We start from the raw sequence: 18,954 nt of genomic DNA on the forward strand, positions 1-18,954 counted from the left end.
CCCACACGCCTCTATTCCCAACACCCCAGCACCACCTGCTGTGCCTTAACCTCTGCCTCTCTTCCAGGCCCGCCCTCTGCTCCTGTGAACCTGATCTCCAGTGTGAATGGCACCTCGGTGACTCTGGAGTGGGGCCCACCCCTGGACAAGGGGGGCCGTGCCGACATCGTGTACAACGTGCAGTGCTGGCGCTGCGCGGGGGACACGGGGCCGTGCGAGGGCTGTGGCAGCGGCATCCGCTTTGTCCCGCAGCAGATGAGCCTGGTGCAGGGAGCACTGACTGTCACCAACCTCCTGGCACACACCAACTACTCCTTCTGGGTTGAGGCCGTCAACGGCGTCTCTGACCTCAGCCTGGAGTCCAGGAGAGCTGCAGTGGCCAACATTACAACAAACCAGGCAGGTAGGAGGAGCAGACACCTCCCTCTGCGTTTTGCCTGTATGGGTGATGCTGATGTTGCTCTGACATTGCTCCAACCAGTATTTGCAGGAGCCAGGACCTGCTCTAACAGAGAGGAGCTGGTTTGGTGATGGGCTTGGGACCTCCAGGAGATGTGTCCCCTCTCCTTTCTGCTGAGGTGGGACAGGACTTTGCTCCAGGGTCGCCTGGGCATCTTCCAGAGCCCTTTACCATGGGGCATGCTGTGGGCAGAGAGATCAGGAAAGGGACTGGCACTCCTTGTTAATCCTCCTGTTTGAAATGACCCCACAGAAACTTCCCATGATGCTAAGCCCCTTCTGCTTTCATGGCAGGAGTGCCAGTGGGAGAAACTTGGGGAGCCTCATTGCAATAGTTCAGGGCTGGGACAAGAACAGGCTCTTTTGTCACTAATGCCAGGCCACAGCACTTCTGCAGCACGTGGCAATGACTCAATCCCTACCAATCTCTCCAAGTACTGATGAGCTGCCTCAGCCTGATGTCTGAGAGTGAGATGCTCTCAGGAAGTGCTGAATATTCCCATTTCAACCTTTCTGCTGCAAAGTGCTGCAGGTGCTGTGAAACCAGCAGGATTGGGAATTTGGTAGTTTATCTGCTGTGATGGGCAGTGCTCCAGCTGCTGCACACAGAAGAGCATCCCTGCCCTCCAGGGGTACTGCGGGACCCTTGCACTGCACAGGGGTCCTACCTGTGCTGGGTGCTGGTCATCCTTGTCCCCCAGCCCCAGTGGCTGAGCAAGGGATGAGGCACATGCAGCACAGATGCCCTGGGGCTGTTTGGAACAATGGCATTGCACATGGTCATGGATTTTAACTAATTCCCACCATCCCACTCTGTCCCATCTGCCCAGGGTACTGGGTACCAACAGCATTTTCTGCTTCTCAGAGGAGGCAGCCCAAAGGTGAACTGAGCTAAAATCGCTGCCTTTCAGTCCCTAGCGTCCCACTGCTTCTGCAGTCCCTGGGGCCTCTTTTGGTCTCTGTGCTGCTCCAATGACACCCCTGCACTGCAGCCACAACCACAGCCACAGCAGCTCTGTCTTCCCCAGAGCTGCCACATCCCTTTTCTCCCCAGCAGTTTGTCATACAAGAGGTGCCTGAGCCCTTGCTGTGAGTTGCACCTGATGGCTGCACCTGCCCATCACAGCACCCACTGCACTCTCTGGGGAACTTCCAGGGGGAAATTTCTCAGTGGGAAAAGAGGCTGGTGAGTTGGTTCCTCCAGCTGTGACAGCTCCAGCTGGGGCATGGCAGGTACAAGAACCAATTCACAGGCTCCCAGCTCAGGCCTGGGAAGGTGACAAGTATCCCAGGGCAGGAAAGCACACCCAGTACACCTTTAGACTGATGCTCAGACCCTGGCTGCCCCTCTGAGCATTTATCATCTCCTCTTTCTCTCTTCCTCTCCCCCTCTTCCATTACCCCAGGTTGGGCAAGAGGGGTCAGAGTCCTGTTAGGATCTCCATGACCTCCAAACCCACTACCCTTCTCTGGCTCCAGATCACAGCAAAACACCAGTGTTCCCTCCTGCCTGTGCTGCCTTTCTCATCTCCTCAGAGTTGCTCACTCCATGAGAAAAAGATTGAGGGAGCAGAAGCAAGAAAAAGCCTGTTTTTAATCCCCATCACAGCACTTGTCTTCACATGGCTTTAATTGAAACTAAAACCTGGTTTAGACCAGGTGTCCTTCCTGGGGCTCCAGTTCCACCCTTCCATGCTGCTGCCTCCTGCTGTCCCCCACCACAGGACCCCCTTCAGCAGGCACCTAACATGCTGTGTCTGCATCCCCAGCTCCATCACAGGTGGTGGTGGTGCATCAGGAGAGCACAGGCCAGAACAGTGTCACCTTGCTGTGGCAAGAGCCAGACCAGCCCAACGGAATCATCCTGGAGTACGAGATCAAGTACTATGAGAAGGTAATGCTGACCAGGCCCTGCCATCAGCCAGCCTTGCACAAAGGGCTTCTTTGAAAGTCTTTGTGGTCGCTGTGCTGATGCAGTGAGGGTTTTGGTGTTGTTTTTCCCCAGGACAAGGAAATGCAGAGCTATTCGACTCTGAAATCCAAGAGCACCACTGCCACCATCTCTGGGCTCAAGCCTGCAACCCGCTACATTTTCCAGGTTCGGGCTCGCACCTCGGCTGGCTGCGGAAGATTCAGTCAGACTGTGGAGGTGGAAACTGGGAAGCCAGGTGAGCACATGCAGCTGTGGGAAGTGTGGGGCAGGCAGCATGGGGATGGTGATGCCCTTCTCCATGGCCACTGTTCCTCTGTCACACAGGAAGGGAGCCTGGATGCACATCTCCTGGTATTTCAGCCTCCAAGGATTGCTTGAGGTTGCCCTCCTTAGGTATTCAGAACAAGAGGAAACAGCATCAAGTTGCAGCAGTTGAGGTTTAGATTGGTTATTAGGAAAAATTTCTTCACTGAAAGAGTGGTCAGCCACTGGAACAGACTGCCCAGGACACTGGTGGAGTCACCACGCCTGGAAGTGTTTAAAAGGCATGTGGATGTGACACCTGGGGACATGGTCAAGTGATGGGTTTGGCAGTGCTGGGTTAATGGTTGGACTCAGTGATCTTAGAAGTCTTTTCCAAACTCAGTGTTTCTGTGATTCTATGCATAAACATTAGAAAGAAGAGGGAGGAAGGACAGAGCAGTTAGGGCAGAGAAGACCTCTGTCCTTGTTTGCTGTGTCACCATGGCTTTCTTAGCTCCCTGCTTAGTTTCCCCACATGTAAATGGTCCCTGTACACTGGGAGAAGCCCAAAGCTGGGAAGGGACAAGGACAGTGTTTTATCTTTGAAGACCACAACACCATTGTTGTAGGTACATTTCTGAGCTCAGCAGACCATTCCACACCCATCTCACCTCCTACCTACCCTGCTTCTCCCAGTGTCTCTCCGGTATGACACCATGACGATTGTCTGGATCTGCCTGACACTCATCACTGGCCTTGTTGCTTTGCTGGTGGTCCTGATCTGCAAGAAGAGGTAAATGTTTTCTGTAGGCTGGTGGGGTCTTATGGTGGTTTCCAAGAGGGACAGGAGTGACAGGAGAACTTTTTCCTTTCAATTTGTCTAGAGCACCCACGGATCAGGGGTTAAGAAGCAGCCAAGAGACTTCATTTAGGGGTCACCACTTTCCCTGAGGCAGAGGCAGTCTCCAGATCTTCCCCTCATGCCAGGAGGCAGAATAGCAATAAGTCAATATATATACATGTGGACTATCAGTGGCATTAGCAATACCAGTAGCAGTACTACTACCAGTATGAGGGCTAACTGGGTGGGCTGGGGTGTAGGTCAGGAATGGAGAGCACTCCATAAGACAGATCCAAGGGAGACTGCTACATGGCTGAGCCAGGCATGTGGTGGAGACCAAAAGGACTGCAGCTGCCAACCCTTGGAGAGCACCTGGAAAGTACCTTGATCCAGGACAAAGTGTCAGTCCAGCATGATGCAAGGATGTAGCTGGTGTAGGGTCAAGTGTTACCTCTGGCTCCTCCTGGGCTGCCCACAGGTCTGGCATGCACTGCCTTCCACCCTTCCTTTGGGATGCTTGTGAGAGTGAGGGACAGGGACACCTCTTCTGACCCTTGTCCCCCTGTGGCAGGCACTGCGGGTACAGCAAGGCTTTCCAGGACTCTGATGAGGAGAAGATGCATTATCAGAATGGGCAAGGTAGGACTTTCCCTGTGAAGGCCTCCAGCCCCACTGATGGGCACAGAGCTGGGTTTTTACCCACTGACACTGCTGTGACTTCCAGGGGGAAGGGTTTTGACTCCTGCCTGGTTCTGGGAACATATATTAGGAGAGTTGAGTGGGGGCTCTGGTTCCAGGGGCATCCTGGTAATGGGATTGAAGGGTTGAACAATGTGTGATGAGACTGAAGCAGGATCATCCCAGACAGCAGGAGTGTGGGTTTGGGTTTGTGATGCAGAAGGGCAATCACATGGAGAACACCTGGGTAGCCAGGTCCTGGACTGTTCTGAGGATACTGCTAGGCCAAAGAGTGACTTAAGATTCCTTGGACTGCACCTCTGTGACTCCTCAGTCTCTTGACCCTTGAAGTCCTGGTCCTGCCCATCCTCTACCCAGCTGCAGGGTGCCCCTCCTTCCCACTCGGTTATGCCTGAGAGAGCTGATCTCCTGTCTCCTCCTTGAAATCTGGCAGTGAAGTTCCCTGAGTCCAAGTTCTATGTGGACCCCCACGCTTACGAGGATCCCTGCCAAGCCGTGCGTGAGTTCACCCGAGAAATAGAGGCCTCCCGGATCAAGATCGAGAAGGTCATTGGGTCTGGTGAGTCCTGGGGCCCAGCTGCCTCTTTGCATCATGTCTGCTCAGGGAAACTCCTGATCTGAGCTTGTGCTGTGCCGGTGGCCCACTGGGACCATAAACGTGCTCAGTGGGGCTTTATCTGCACCTAATCCTTCAAACCCATGGATAGAGTGGGGGCTTTGGTGTGTGAAATGAGTCCTTTGGAAACAGCCTGGTGCAGAGAGCTGCTTGTCAGCAGGTGTGGCACCGACAGCTCAGGCTGACACAGCAGATGGCTCAGCCTGTCCCGTGTGGGTGCTCCAACATGCCACCCTGCTTTGAAACCTGGGGTGACAAGATGCAAATGAAACTGTAAGCGAAATGGTAAATTTTCAGAACAAAAGCGAATTTTGCATAGAAACAGGGCTTTCAGGGAAGCATGGGGCAGAGATGGAGCTGGTGCTACACTAGCAGCACCCCAAGGGCTTAACCCAGATCAGCATGAGGAAGCCTTGATGAGGGTCATTCTTGCTGCTCTGAGACTCCCAAATTTGTTCTTTAAAAGCAATAAAGCAAGTGCCACTGTAATCACTGCTCTTGGCCCAATGCCTTTAGGAAAAGGCAGCAGAGAGGTGGTTTCTGATGTTCTCTTCCTTCCATCATTGGAAACCAGAGCTGGGCAATCCTTTTAGGGGATTGAATCCTGGAGGGGTTGGAGGGAATTGAAATCCACAGTGAAATCCATATGGGCTGTGAGTATATTGGTAGACTGGATGATTCATAGTGTTGCATATGTGGGTGCAAGAAGCTGAGGAGCTCTCCATGCCCTCCCCTTCCCTTGTCTTGCAGGGGAGTCTGGAGAGGTGTGCTATGGCCGCCTGAAGCTGCCAGGGAAGAGGGAGATTCCCGTGGCCATCAAGGCACTGAAGTCAGGCTACACGGAGAAGCAGAGACGGGACTTCCTAAGTGAAGCCAGCATCATGGCACAGTTTGATCATCCCAACGTCATCCACCTGGAGGGGGTGGTGACCAGGAGTATGTGGCTGGCAGGGAAGGGACTGTATGATGGGGTCAAGCCAGGATGTATCTCCCTGTGGGAAACCAGAGAGATGGGGTTCAGGGCTCACTTTGGGTGCACTCCATACTTCAGCTGCCCCAATGACTTTTCAGATGTACATTTACCTGGGGTGCCCTCCACCCATCCCTGTGCTGTCTCTTACAGGACAGACTTTCCAGTGGCAGTGCCACAGCTTGCTCTGCAGCGTGCACCAGGTCAGGGTTATTGGTTTGGGAGATGTCCTACTCAGTAGCGTTTATTTTAAAGGCTGCCTGTATTGAATCATAATTTGAAGCCCTCCTTCAAAAAGGCACATTCTGATGTAAAGCATTATGCTAATGGCATGCAGATTTCAGCAAGATAACAAAGCTGACCTATCCACATCAATAGCACCTGGGGGAGGGGGGGTACCTGCCTGGGTTATTGCCACATCCCCACTGTTGTGCCAGTCCTGCCCAATGCAGGGGGGAGACCACTCTGCGGGGCTGCAGGAGACCCACAGGCCTGCATTCATGTCTCTCCCAGTAAAAACTTGGCACTGGGCTTCCCAGAGGAAGGTGACTTCTCTGCTAATTTGACCTCCCTTGTCTTCTGCAGGCAAATTGGTAATGATTGTTACTGAATACATGGAGAATGGCTCTCTAGACACCTTCCTCAGGGTAAGGAGAAAGTTTGTATTTTTATTCATTGCACATTCCCCTGGGCTGAGCAGCTGGAGGAAAGGCTGGTTCCTGCTCCTCAACCTCACAGCCACTGCAAGCCCTGTGGGAGAGCTGTGCGTGTTGGGCTCTCACCTCTCTAGCAGACACAGGCTCCAGACCTCATGTCTGGCTCCCTGGAGTGATACTGAAAAGGCAGGGACAACTGCCTGAGCGTGTATCAGGGGCACTGAGAGGGCAGGAAGTGGGCAGGGGAAGGTGGGAGGCACTGGGGTCAGAGGAGTTACTAAACCAAGGATGAGAGGCACTGGGGGGCTCGTTTATCAACAGCAGCAATAGGATGCTAGTGAAAACCTCTGGGCTTTTTCCTTTCCAGAAGCACGATGGGCAGTTCACCATCATCCAGCTGGTGGGCATGTTGCGTGGCATCGGGGCGGGCATGAGGTACCTGTCAGACCTGGGCTACGTGCACCGGGACCTGGCTGCCCGCAACATCCTGGTCAACAGCAACCTGGTCTGCAAGGTGTCTGACTTCGGCCTCTCCCGCATCCTGGAGGATGACCCCGATGCTGCCTACACCACCACGGTGAGTGGCTCCCAGTGTTGGTCCTTACTGACTGTTACTGTCCCAGGCCACTGACAGATGGAAAAGTTAGAGACACTCAAGTCAAAATAAGTAGGGCAGGAATGGTGATGTCATCTCACTGCTGACATTTGGGCCAACAGCTTGAACCCAAAAAACTTCTGAGCCATAATGTATTGTCCTTCACACAAGGACATCCCAGAACTGACTGTGCACTGAACAGAGAAGTAGGATGGGGGACAGGGAATTGATCAAACATCCCTGACCAACTTCTGTGGGTGTGTGTGGCCTACATGTCCCCACTGGAGTCATTCCCTACACTGTAACTCCACCCACTCCTCAGTTGTCCTAGAGCCATTGGTCCGTAGGTGAATGTCCTGGTCCACTCTTCAGTATCGTGGCCACATGATAGTTTTAACATATGACTGCCTCATTCATGGATGTGGAAAAGGTGGGAATTAGTTTTGCAACCTGTGATTTTGCTTTATGTAGAACACTTTTGTCTATGAAGCCATTTTGAGATTTTTCTGGACAACCTGACAGCTCTGGAGCTTGATGTACTCCTCCATGGGAGATCAACAGAAGCAAAATCAAATACATTTCCATGAAATACATATATTAAATACAAAGAGCTCTTTTTACTCTTCTCTGGCTATGAAAAGAATTTGTGTGCTCCCATGGCACACTTCTGGTGGACAAACAGTTCCTTATGGAGGCCAGTTTGGAGCTGCAGCTGAGAATTCTGAGCATCAATTCTCAGAAGGGCCAAAAGGAACAGGAAGAGCTTTAGGTTGCTTTGGGGTAGCTGATGGTCATGCAGAGCCTGCCCCAGAGCAGCTGCAGCTCCAAGGGATGAGTGCACAGTGGCCCAGCCTGAAGAATGTGGCCTTCATGCTTTTGGCTTGGCTTCAGCCAAGTGGAAAAGAGAACCAGAGGCACACACTGTGTGCGTGTCTTTGCATTCACTTGCTCCCTCTGGTATCTCAAGAAATCGGAGGCTATTCCAGATAATTTAACTTTAGGGAAGGTTCCCACTGCTTGGTTTCTGCTACTTTGAGGTATCTTGGTGCAATGGAACACAGCAGAGCTGGTTGCTCTGGAGGAGGACTGGGTGCAGTGTGAATAGAGCTGAACCACAAGGATGCAGTAACAAAGGCAGGATCTCTGGCGAGCTGTCAGATGGGGTACCCTGAAAATGTGGATGCTTTTGTGTTCATAAACTTGTGCTCCTTCTCTGTTGTCCTTGACCTGCTTAGGAGATTACTTCTTCAGAGGGACTCTCCGAAAGGACATGTTGTTTATCTTCAATCCCTATCAAGGCATGTGCCAGAGCAGGCAGGACTCAGTGGCGTGGAGGCAACTCTCCCTATGCAGGGATACCTGGAAGTGGTTCCCAGGCATACCATTCCTGCCTCAGGTGCTCTGGGAACCCACCCAATGTTCCCTACACCACAGCTTTCCTCTTCAGATGGCTAGCAACCACATTTTCAGCTGATTTTTGTCCTTTAATTCAAGACATTTTCAGTCCTTGCCTGCTGAAGCAGGGATGGACAGAGAGCACAATCCATCACTTTCCTTGTCTGCTTAAGTCAGACTCTCTGCCCACACCCACGGTCAGCTCAGTGCTTGTGTGCTTTGGTAGCCCTGGGGTCCACTTCATCACTTGGAATCCCTATCTCTTGAGCACCAAGGGACATAATTGTGCAGGAAGACCTTGTAAAACAGCACACTCTTCTCCTTGCTCTACTGGAAATAACCTTTAAGTCCTCCTTCACATACACCTCCAGGCAATGCCACCTCAGATTTTCGCTTGTCCAGTGGCTGTCCCAGATGCAGAGGTTGGGATGCTGAGCCCTGTCTGCTCTGAGCCTTCACTGTTGCTCACTTTCCCAGGGGGGGAAGATCCCCATCCGCTGGACAGCTCCGGAGGCCATCACATACCGCAAGTTCTCCTCGGCCAGCGACGTGTGGAGCTACGGCATCGTCATGTGGGAGGTGTTGGCCTACGGCGAGCGACCCTACTGGAACATGACCAACCGCGATGTGAGTGGGCACGGGGGAGCGTGGGCACCAGCCTGCCCCTCCTGCTGCACTGCTCCAAGCCAGCCTAGCAGGGGGCTGGGGAAAACTGTCCCAAAGCTCAACTCTTGCCTCTCCTTGCATCCCCACAGGGCTGTGCACAGTGTGTGTTGTCCCCTCTGTGGGGACAGCAGAGCTCTGTCCATCCCTGCACTGCACAGTCTTTGCAGCCCCATGGCTCCTGGCTGCTGTTGGGAAGGTGATCCAAGTGATCAGAACTCATATATTGACCTACCTCCTGGACTTCTCCAATCTTCCCCAGTTCCTGGGGACACTGCCTCAAGTCCCTGGTATGAAAGCAGGCAGGGAGGTCCCTGCCACTCTGGCTGTGTGCACCATGGGACCCCCCATCCCTGCCTGCTGCTCTGGACAAGTCTTTCTGCTGGCAGGAGAGATTCAGCACATGTTGTGCCACCTTTCTTAGTCTTTGGAAGGGGTCAGGGGTTCCCTGGGATCACTGCAGTCTCACTGCATGAGCCTGCCCGTCCCAGTGCTGGGGGTCCATCCCTTCCACTGCCCAGGTGAGGCTACAGAGAAGCTCCAGCTGGCATCTCCCAGCTGTAGGCTTTGAGCTTGTCTGAGTTATGTGAGGCCACTGTTACCTCAAGAGTAGCATAAAATCTGTAGGGAAATGTAGATTATAATCCTGACTACAGCCTGAGGTAAAAATTTCCAAAAGGAGGCATTAAAATGAGTATTTGACTCTGCAGAACCAGAGGACTCCATTTTTTTTACCTACAGAGACTGTAAACTTTCCCTGCTTTGGGAGTCCTGAGAGTTCCCTCTTTTCATAGTGTTTTTATTATTTTAGAAATGGCTTTAGTGACAGCAGAGTGTGAATGCAGTGGCTTACACTACCTCCTCCACACAATTCCTTCAAGCAGGGTTTTCTCCAGCCTTGCTGATCAATGGCAAGCCCTGGCTGTAGAACAACCAAGTGTAGGTGCAGCTCTCGTGCCTTGTCTGCTGGATGGAAGCTGCAATATTTTAGGCCACTGGACCACTAAATAGCTCTGCTGTCATAGCAGTGATTTCCTGTACACGTAGGGTGCCAGCTCTGCACAGAGACTGCACACAGCTGAACTGTTGTTCAGCAAGAAGCTTTTGTACACCCCTCTGCTCCCCATCTGATGGCCCCCACAGCTCACACTCAGGGACCTTCCCATCTCAGGGGCTGGGAATTGGGGGGGGGGGGGGGTGCAGCTCCACTGCAGTGTGTGCTTTCCTTCCAGGTCATTAACTCCGTGGAGGAAGGGTACCGCCTGCCCGCCCCCATGGGCTGCCCCAGCACCCTGCACCAGCTCATGCTGGACTGCTGGCAGAAGGACCGCAGTGAGAGGCCGCGCTTCTCCCAGATCGTTGGCATCCTGGACAAGCTGATCCGCAACCCTGACAACCTGAAGTGCACGGCCACTGTGAACAGGTGAGGGCCTCTTGGCCCACCACTGACAGGGGCTGATGGCTGATGCTGGGCAAAGCATGTGGGCCTAAATAAGGATATTTCTGCTCGACTGTATCACCAATTGCTTCCCTTGGGACCATGGACATGCACAGGGCCCACGGGCACAGGTTGTGGTGGGCAGTGGGAAGTTTCCTGCACTTCACCACCTCACTCCCAACCATGGCATCCCCCTGCCAAGGTCAAATATGTGCAGCAGTGCCCATGCAGTAGTGTCACTCCTATTACCAGCCTGGGAGAGCTCTCTCTGTCCTGCTCTGCAGGACCTGCAGGGTCACAGGTGTGTGCCCATGTGGCCAAGAAGGCCAATGACACCTGGCTTGAAACAGCCATAGTGGCCAGTAGGACCAGGGCAGTGGCTGTCCCCCTGTGCTGGGCACTAGTAAGGCACCTCCAATCCTGGGATCAGTTTTGGGTCCCTCATGATAAGACAGACACTGAGGGGCTGGAGCTTGTCCAGAGAAGGGTAAGGGAGCTGGGAAAGAGTCTGAAGAGTCAGTCATACAAGGAGCATCTGAGGGAGCTGGGGGTGCTCAGTCAGGAGAAAAGGAGGCTTGAAGGGATCTTCTTGCTCTCTACAACTCCCTGACAGGAGAGGGGACTCAAATGGGAGTTGGACTCTTCTCCCAGGGAACAAGTGACAGGACAAGAGGAAATGGCCTCAAGTTGTGACAGAGGAAGTTTAGATTGGATGTTGAGAAAAACTTCTTGATGGAAAGAGTGGTCAGGCACTGGCACAGGTTGCTGAGGGCAGTGATAGAGTCACCATCCCTGGAAGGATTTAAAAGATGTGAGGATGTGGCCCTTGGGTCCATGGTTTAGTGGTAAACATGGCAGTGCTGAGTTAATGGTTGGACTTAATGATCTTAGAGGATTTTTCCAACCTTAGTGATTCTGTGATTCTGTGGGTGCATTCAGAAAGTGCACCTCACAGCTTGGTCACCTCAGACCAGCACCTCCTGGTCTAATGTCTTCTGTCCTGCTCCCAGGTTCACCCAAACACGCTTGGACAGGGGTCTCCACGACCTGACCACCTGCTTGACTGTGGAGGACTGGCTGGACTCTATCCGGCTGGGACACTACCGGGACAACTTTGCCATGGCTGGGTACTCCTCCCTGGGTATGGTGATGCGCATGAACATCGAGTGAGTACCAGGGAACAAACAGCACTGGTTGAGTGTCCCTGCACCAACCCACTAGCTCCAAACAGTGACCATTCTGCCTTGGCTGGCTCTGTCTAGTTGGTCTCTGGTGCCAGACACACATTCCTACGGGAATGGTGTTGAGGCCTGGGACAATGCCCAGGGCCATGCTGAGCTTTGAGAGAAGGTGTGGGAGTTGTATTGAGAGGGGGTGAGCACCAAGTCACCTCTGGTGCTCTCTGGTGGGTCTCCAATGTTACCAGGGGCCCATAAGTAATTTGGGTTGCAAGGTGCTTCAGGAGGTCACATAACCCAACCTCCTTTTCACAGACAGGTCAGGCAGGAGGTTGCTGACTCCTTGTGCTTCTCACCTTTGTTTCCTTTGCAAAAGACATTTTTGGACCAGAGTGTGACTGTGCCATACTGCACAGCTTCTCTGGGATCAGCTGGAAACAAAAGGAGGTAGGGGTTACCTTGGAGCTTTGCCAGCCCCTTGGGCACAGGGCTGGCTCCCTGCTCAGTGCAGCCAGGCAGGGAGGCACTATCCAGGCTTCAGGGGGAGTGAAAGGTCACTGACACATGACCAAGGCTGGATTAAGTAATGAGAGCAGGAGAAGATGTATCTTTCCATCCTGCTCTTCCTGCTGTAAGGAGCTTGATCTCCCACCTGTCTGGGGATTTTCCAGGCTGGACCATCCAAGCAGTAGCAGAAAAGAAGGCAACTGTACCTGCTCCTAGCCTTATACCTGCTCCTACCTTAGGCTTACGTCCCTCACCCCTTGCTGTTATCATTAGTAATAGGGCTGGAAACAATCTCTTCTGCCTCTAAGGAGACTTGCTCCCTGTCAGAAGGCTTGGAGCTGCTGGATGGTGGTCCCTGTGGCTGGGGAAGGATGTGCCAGAGCACACCTCGGCTGAGGTGCAGCAGGTAGAGAAGGAGGCACCGAAGGGGAAGACAGACAGAGGGGCTGTCATGTGCATCAGTCGGGGGCTGTACATGGGGCCTTTGCTGCAGGATTGAGTTCATAGTGACCCTTGTTTCTCATGCACATCAGGGAAGCTTTTGAGTTTAGAAGGCTCATCATCCATCTGTCTTTCTGACTGAGTGATCTGAGGGCATCTCACTAAAACTAATCCAATTTCAGAGCATTGATCCTGTCACCTACCAGCCTGTCAGGAGGGATCCCCCTCCTGCTCCTGCTCCCCCAGGGCTGTCACAGTGGCCGTGGCAGGAGGATGTGTCCAAGGGAATGGCAGCCTGTGACAATGCCCAGGGACCCTCAGCAGAACCAGACTTGTGCTGATGGGCAAGTGGAGAGCAGCTAGGCCCAGGGTCCCAAGCTGGTCTGTGGGGTGCAGCTGTCTCCATGGGCCTGGCACAGGTGTCTTTGTCTGGCAGTGTCTTTGTTCTCCAGGGATGTTCGGAGTCTGGGCATCACCATGATGGGCCACCAGAAGAAGATTTTGAGCAGCATCCAGGCCATGAGATCCCAACTGCTGAACACAAATGGCCCCAGGAGACATCTCTGATCACCAGCTCTGCAGACCCACATTGGTCACTCCTTAACACTTACCCTGGCAAAGGGGCAGCAGGGTGGTGAGCAGGAAAAGGGGCACCAGACCAGGAGCTGAAGCCCTACCGACATCTCTTTGATTTCAGGATTGGTGGAAACATGGCATTCCAGATACCTCAGTGGTCCTGCTGCCTCCTTCCCTCATCTGAAGGAGGGAGCAGCCTTCCAAGTGGGCTAGGGACATTTCATGCCTCTCTACTATGTCCCTGTGGGACTGGGGGTCTCCACACAACTATGCAGGACAGGTGGCAGCCCCTTCACACAGTGGGATGGTCCCAGCTGCACCTGCAGGTGGAGTGGGATCTGATATATAAGCAATACCAGGAGCAGTGGGACCAGGCTTGCAGTGGCACACAGCTCCTTTGGATTGGGCAGCTGGGCTATTCCTTGGATCTCTGAACTGAGCAGGGCTCCACAAACTACCACACAGCAGAGACAGGCCTGCTCCCAGTACCTCCCAGTGTACTCCAGCCTGGACATCCTGAACTGCACCAGCCTCCAGGTGACTTCATGGTCCACCTCTACCAAACACAGGAGAGCAGGGGACAGAGTACAGAGGTGGCAATGCCAGGAACAGCTGGCTCTGCCTTCAAAGAAGACTTCCCAGCATGTAAGACAGTTGTCCAGGGCCTGCTGCCTGGAGCCTCAAGAAGACCCAGGGTGCTGCAGGACACTCTCCACCTCTTCAACCCACCAGCATGGCTCCTCCTTGGAGCCAGCACAGCCATCCAGGGCATCCCAGGCACTTTTTCTAGGGCCACAAACTCAGGTTTCTCTGCCAGCAGGATCATCCTGGTCTCCCCCAGAACAGAGAGGAATGGGAGACACTGCTCCCATCTTCCATGTGATGGAGGGACAGAGAAACTTCTGCCAAACTGTTCTTTGTTTTTATATTGTCCTAGAGAAACCAAGAGGTGTGCCATCACCAGGCTGCCTGTGCCAAGGGATGCTGGGTTGCCAACACTTACAGCTGCTTGAGTCCTGTGTCTGGAGACAGGGGCTCTGGGCACAGAGGATCTCCAGCACTACCCAGCTGGTGACTGAGAGGGTGATGGGTCCTCCAGCCCTCCTCTCCCCCACAGGAGTATCTCTTTGGGAGCACCAGGAGCTTGCCTGGTGCTGAGCCATGGCCTCCAAAGACTTGTGGAGCTGGCCCAGGAGGCTGAGCTGGCTGCAGAGTTGTAGATAACTGGGGAGAGGGGCAAGCTGTGGCCTGGGAAAGTTTCTTTTGGGTGTAAATAGAATTTTCTATGGGTTTGGGAACTGTTTTACTGAAATAGGAAGTTAAGTACACAAAAATGGTCTCAAAGCACAGAAGCCTCAGTTGTGGGGCTGAACTCACTGCAAAAAAATCTGCTGGGAACTTGACTGGGGAGTGGGGGCTGGAGAGGAGGAGAAGGGCTGAAGGGGAACCACACTCACTGCCAGGGTCCAGCCTGGCCCACAGCACCCCATCCTTAGCACTGGCACAGCAAACCCAGCATCACCCCAATGCAGGTAGTGGTAGGACCTGGCTGTTCCTCCCAGGGCAGTTTGGGCACAAGGGGGGGTGGGGGTGGGGGGCTTAAAGCCATTTCTCAGCTGCAATAATCCTGGCTAAAGTGGCCTTTCCAGGGCTGGCTTGGCTTTCCATGCAGGGCCCTTATGTCCTGATGGATTCTCTGACTATGGCGGGCACTTTACTTCTTCCTATGGAAGCTTTTTGTACCGGGGGACAGATGCAATGTGTTGTTTCATTTGTATTGCACCCTGTGTCCTGCACTCAGCCCTGTTGCACTCCTTCTCTACAGCCAGCATGTGACACAGGTCAGCCCAAGCCCTGCAGCACAGAGTGGTGGGTGCTGGCTGTGTCCTTCCTTCCCAATATTTGGGACTCCCTGGAGGGTGAGTCCATCATGGACACAGTGATAAGAGCAGAGATCAGACCAGTTCCACAGACCTGTGTCTTTGGGGTTTGCTGGGCAACCCCGGTCAGGTGGACTGCAGGATCTGAGGCTGGGAGCTGCCAGATGGCCCCTTTCCAGGTGGTTCATGAGTCAGATCCTGCAGCGTGGAGTCACTGGGCTACTCCTGGCTGCAGGGATGGAGGGGCAGGGTTTGCCTTTTATGTTCAAGAGTGTGCATTTCCTCCTGGACAATAAAAATCTTTCTTCCCATGAACCAGCTCCTTGCCTGTTATTGTCTTGGTCTGCACAGAGCTACCACCACTTGCAGTGAGAATAGAGGACTCCTCAGCTGCTTCAGGGGGGCCAGCACTGGGATGCTCAGCTAGCCACCACCTTCCTCACTCCAGAAAGCCTCCCACACATGAAGGATGCTTCCCTGTGGAGCAGGAGTATCCATGGGATGGGACCATAGGGACAGGGAAGAGCCAAAAGGATGATTTATGGGCTTCCTGGGGTGGGGTGCTGTGCTGTGGGCTGGGAGAAGACTCCAAATCCACAAAGTCACTGCTATGTAGGAGCCTCTCATGCAGTAGATGATGTAGGCAAAGGCTCCTCTGAACCTCAGGGGTCTCTTGCAGGTTTTTCCAGACCCAGGCTTACCTTCTGGAAATGCAGAATTTTTTTTAAAAGAATGAAAAAAAAGAACCCAAACCAGTCAAACCTCTGGCCTCATTCCCTGAAGTCTGAGCTGAAATATCTTGTAGGTGAGCCTGTGTAAAACTCTTCCTGTGGGTATTTAGCTGTGGATGAGTTAATGAGCCTGCCAACCAGCATATGAGTCGCAGGATGTTTTCAGGAAAGGAATATATTTTTTTTGCCATATAAAGTCAAAAGGTCACCACAGCACAGGGTAGGTTAGAGTTAAGGTTTGGCTGTAAACATGTGCATGCTCACAGCCCTTCAGGGATGGAAGTGACCATTTCCAGGCTCCAACTCTGCTCCCCACCCTGGCTCTGGGGAAAGGCCAGCCTGGCTGCCCATGGCACTGTGCAGCTGAGTCCTCCCAGGCCTTTCCTGCCCCACCTCTCTGTCAGGTTATCATGACAGCCCATCCAGAGCCTCCTTCCTACCAGTGCTCTGTTCTACACTTCTCTCTGGTGCCTCCTTCCCAGAAGCACTGGCCACCAGGCTGGACAAGCTGCTCCTGGGCAGTCTTCCCTGTGCTGAGGGTTGAGCTTACAAGCCCTGTGCTCTGCATTCCCCCTTGCCTGCACCATTTCAGTATTGACATTTCCTATCCCCATAACCCTGACCCTTCTCCTTTCCCCAGAGAAGCTGTGGCTGCCCCATCCCTGGAAGTGTCCAAGGTCAGGTTGGATGGGGCTTGGAGCAACTTGGTCCAGTGGAAGATGTCCCAGCCCATGGCAAGGTGTTGGAATGAGATGAACTTTAAGGTCCCTTCCAACACAAACTATAGTATGATAAATATGGTTGGAAGGAATTTCTGAAGGTCACCTCATCCCAGCCCTCCACACACCTGTGCAGTGCAAACAGCTGAGCAGATTCTGCTCACACTCCCATCATATCATTCAGACAGGGACAGCAACCACATCATACCTTGCTCATGGTCCAGTGCTGGCACTGGGCATAGTGGGACAGCCTGGGAGTGCTGGGACCTGTCACACTTCACCAAGGACACACATTTCACTAATTTATTTCAGTTATTAATAAAGCCAGTGTCCACACTGTACAGAATGCACAAGATTATTGTACATTTCTCAGACACAAACATTTGATCCATGGAAGGATCAATGCTGGTGCCTGGCTCCTCCCATCAGGTAGTGGCAGGGGCACTCAACCAGGCTGGTGTGCACCCACTGCTCTGTGTGGGTAGGGGCCCATAGCTACTATACCATCACTTAGTCAAAAACCATAAGGACCATACCCAGGGCAGCCCCCTGTTCACAGCCCCCAGGAAGACAAGGCAAGAGGATGGCATTTTTAAAGAAACTGCCATGAAATGGCAGTCCTGGCAAAGGCCCATCACTGGGGACATTTCTCCAGGACACAGGGCCATATTTTCAGACCTCCTGCACTGCTCTGTGTTCCCAAAGCTGAGCCCAGCTGTCACACAGGGGGTGTCCCATCTGGATAGGCTGGGGCCAGGACCTCAATGGTTGAGAGAGGAACCGGCTCAGCAACAAACCCCTTGGGGAGAGGAACTTAGGGAACATGTCTGGGTGAAGGGGCTGGTCAAGAGGCAAACTCTTCCATCCCAAAAGTGATGGACACTGTGGCTCATCTATGCCAGCAAACAAACCCCCTTCTGTATCAAAAAAGCCATCAGGATTTTCACTCTTCCTTCTAAGAGACTTTTATTCCAACTTGCACCATTGGGAGCTGTTTTTGCCTAGTAAAACAGCTTTTCATTTCTACTCACACCCAACATTACCCCCAGCTTCCAGTAACTCATCTCCAAAGCATTTCCTCTCCAGCTGCCCAGGCCCAGTGTGGCTGTGCCATCAGCAAGTAAGGCTCTGTGAGCTGTGTGTACCTGGAGGTGGCAGTCTGGACCTGCAATGCCCCTGCAGGGCCCTGTGTGGAGTGCCCACCCCAGGTCTGCACCCCACCCCATTGCAGCCTGGCACAGGTTGGTAGGGTCAGGTGTGTGCCACGGCCAGCAGGAACAGATGGTGAACTCGCCTTCAGATTTCCTGATACGATTCCTGTCTGATCACACACCAGCTCAGTCTGCCAAGGAAGGCTGTATTCCCAAAACAACATCTCTCTCCGCTTTTAGCACAGTCATTTAGCATTATGTCCAAGTAAATTACTCAGGATAATCTGATGTAAGATAGAAATATCAGCCACAGCTGCTGCTTTAACCCTTGGAAGGATTATGGGGTAAGTTCTGCGTGGGTTTTGATGTATCCCATAGGTCATGTCTTGGAAACCACCATAAAGGAGTGAGATAGCAGCACAGCTCATCCCAGGATGACAGAACTGCCTGCTCTGCCATCAGAACAGTGTCTCCCCACCTCAAGCAAGCCAGGCTTGGGGAGGGATGAGCCAGGACTTTGGCAACCCTGACTTCTGCTGCATGGCTGGGTATATGGGGCAGAATTTAAAGCAAAAAGGCAGGTCTCAGACTGGGAGGGCTTCCCAGGAGCAGTCACCTGCGGTAACAGGAAAAGGAGGGAAGGAATGGCACTTCATCTCCTTCCTCTCCGCTTCAGGTGTAAAAGGGAACCTGGACTAAGCAGCCTGACTTAAGCTCCAGTTACATGATGCAAGTTCAGGGCAGTCTCACTGGTCCATGGGATGCAACCAAAAACATCTCACTCAGAGGGGAGTGCCAGGGGCTGTCCCAACAGCCCAGCTCCTCAGGGACTTGTGTCCCAGCCCATGGAGTCTGGGATGTGAGGTTTTGCAGAATGTGAGACCCTCATCCCTCAGCAGTTTGTGGGGCCCTCACCCAGCAACTCAGGCACAGTTACACCTCATCTTCTGAGTGGGCTGCCAAAAATCCCCAAGAGACAGTCAAACAACAGAGCTTCTCAAATTTCCTGAGTGAAAACTCCTGGCAGTTGTGTTTTGGGAAATCCCAGTGCACAGTTTCTGCATCTTCTAATTATGCTGGTCCTTCTGGAAGGGAACTGCAAACGATCTGCAAGTGCCAGAAAGATTGGAGCAAATCTGGGAGTATTTCCCTACACACTGTCCTGTTTATCCTTGGAATTAAAGAAAAACCAAAACAAAAACCAACAAAAACAAAACCAAGAAATTGTTTACGGAGTTAAAAAGACTAAGAGGTTGCACACCA

At 52.9% G+C, this 18,954-nt stretch overlaps 1 protein-coding gene across 1 annotated transcript in view; it reads left to right on the forward strand.

Moving 5' to 3' along the window:
• The window catches only part of EPHA8 (EPH receptor A8), a 51,021-nt gene extending 37,038 nt beyond the window's left edge, over positions 1–13,983 (forward strand). The window contains exons 5-17 of the mRNA XM_071576007.1: positions 68–403; positions 2,229–2,353; positions 2,465–2,627; positions 3,332–3,428; positions 4,048–4,115; positions 4,609–4,734; positions 5,542–5,727; positions 6,347–6,408; positions 6,785–6,994; positions 8,885–9,034; positions 10,303–10,493; positions 11,519–11,674; positions 13,087–13,983. Of these exons, the coding sequence (XP_071432108.1) occupies positions 68–403; positions 2,229–2,353; positions 2,465–2,627; positions 3,332–3,428; positions 4,048–4,115; positions 4,609–4,734; positions 5,542–5,727; positions 6,347–6,408; positions 6,785–6,994; positions 8,885–9,034; positions 10,303–10,493; positions 11,519–11,674; positions 13,087–13,201 (1,985 nt within the window). The 3' untranslated portion in view covers positions 13,202–13,983. The remainder of the gene's footprint in view (positions 1–67; positions 404–2,228; positions 2,354–2,464; positions 2,628–3,331; positions 3,429–4,047; positions 4,116–4,608; positions 4,735–5,541; positions 5,728–6,346; positions 6,409–6,784; positions 6,995–8,884; positions 9,035–10,302; positions 10,494–11,518; positions 11,675–13,086) is intronic.
• Positions 13,984–18,954: the final 4,971 nt, after the last annotated feature.

Source organism: Pithys albifrons, chromosome 22, assembly GCF_047495875.1.
Source record: "Pithys albifrons albifrons isolate INPA30051 chromosome 22, PitAlb_v1, whole genome shotgun sequence".
In the NCBI taxonomy this organism is placed as follows: domain Eukaryota; kingdom Metazoa; phylum Chordata; class Aves; order Passeriformes; family Thamnophilidae; genus Pithys; species Pithys albifrons.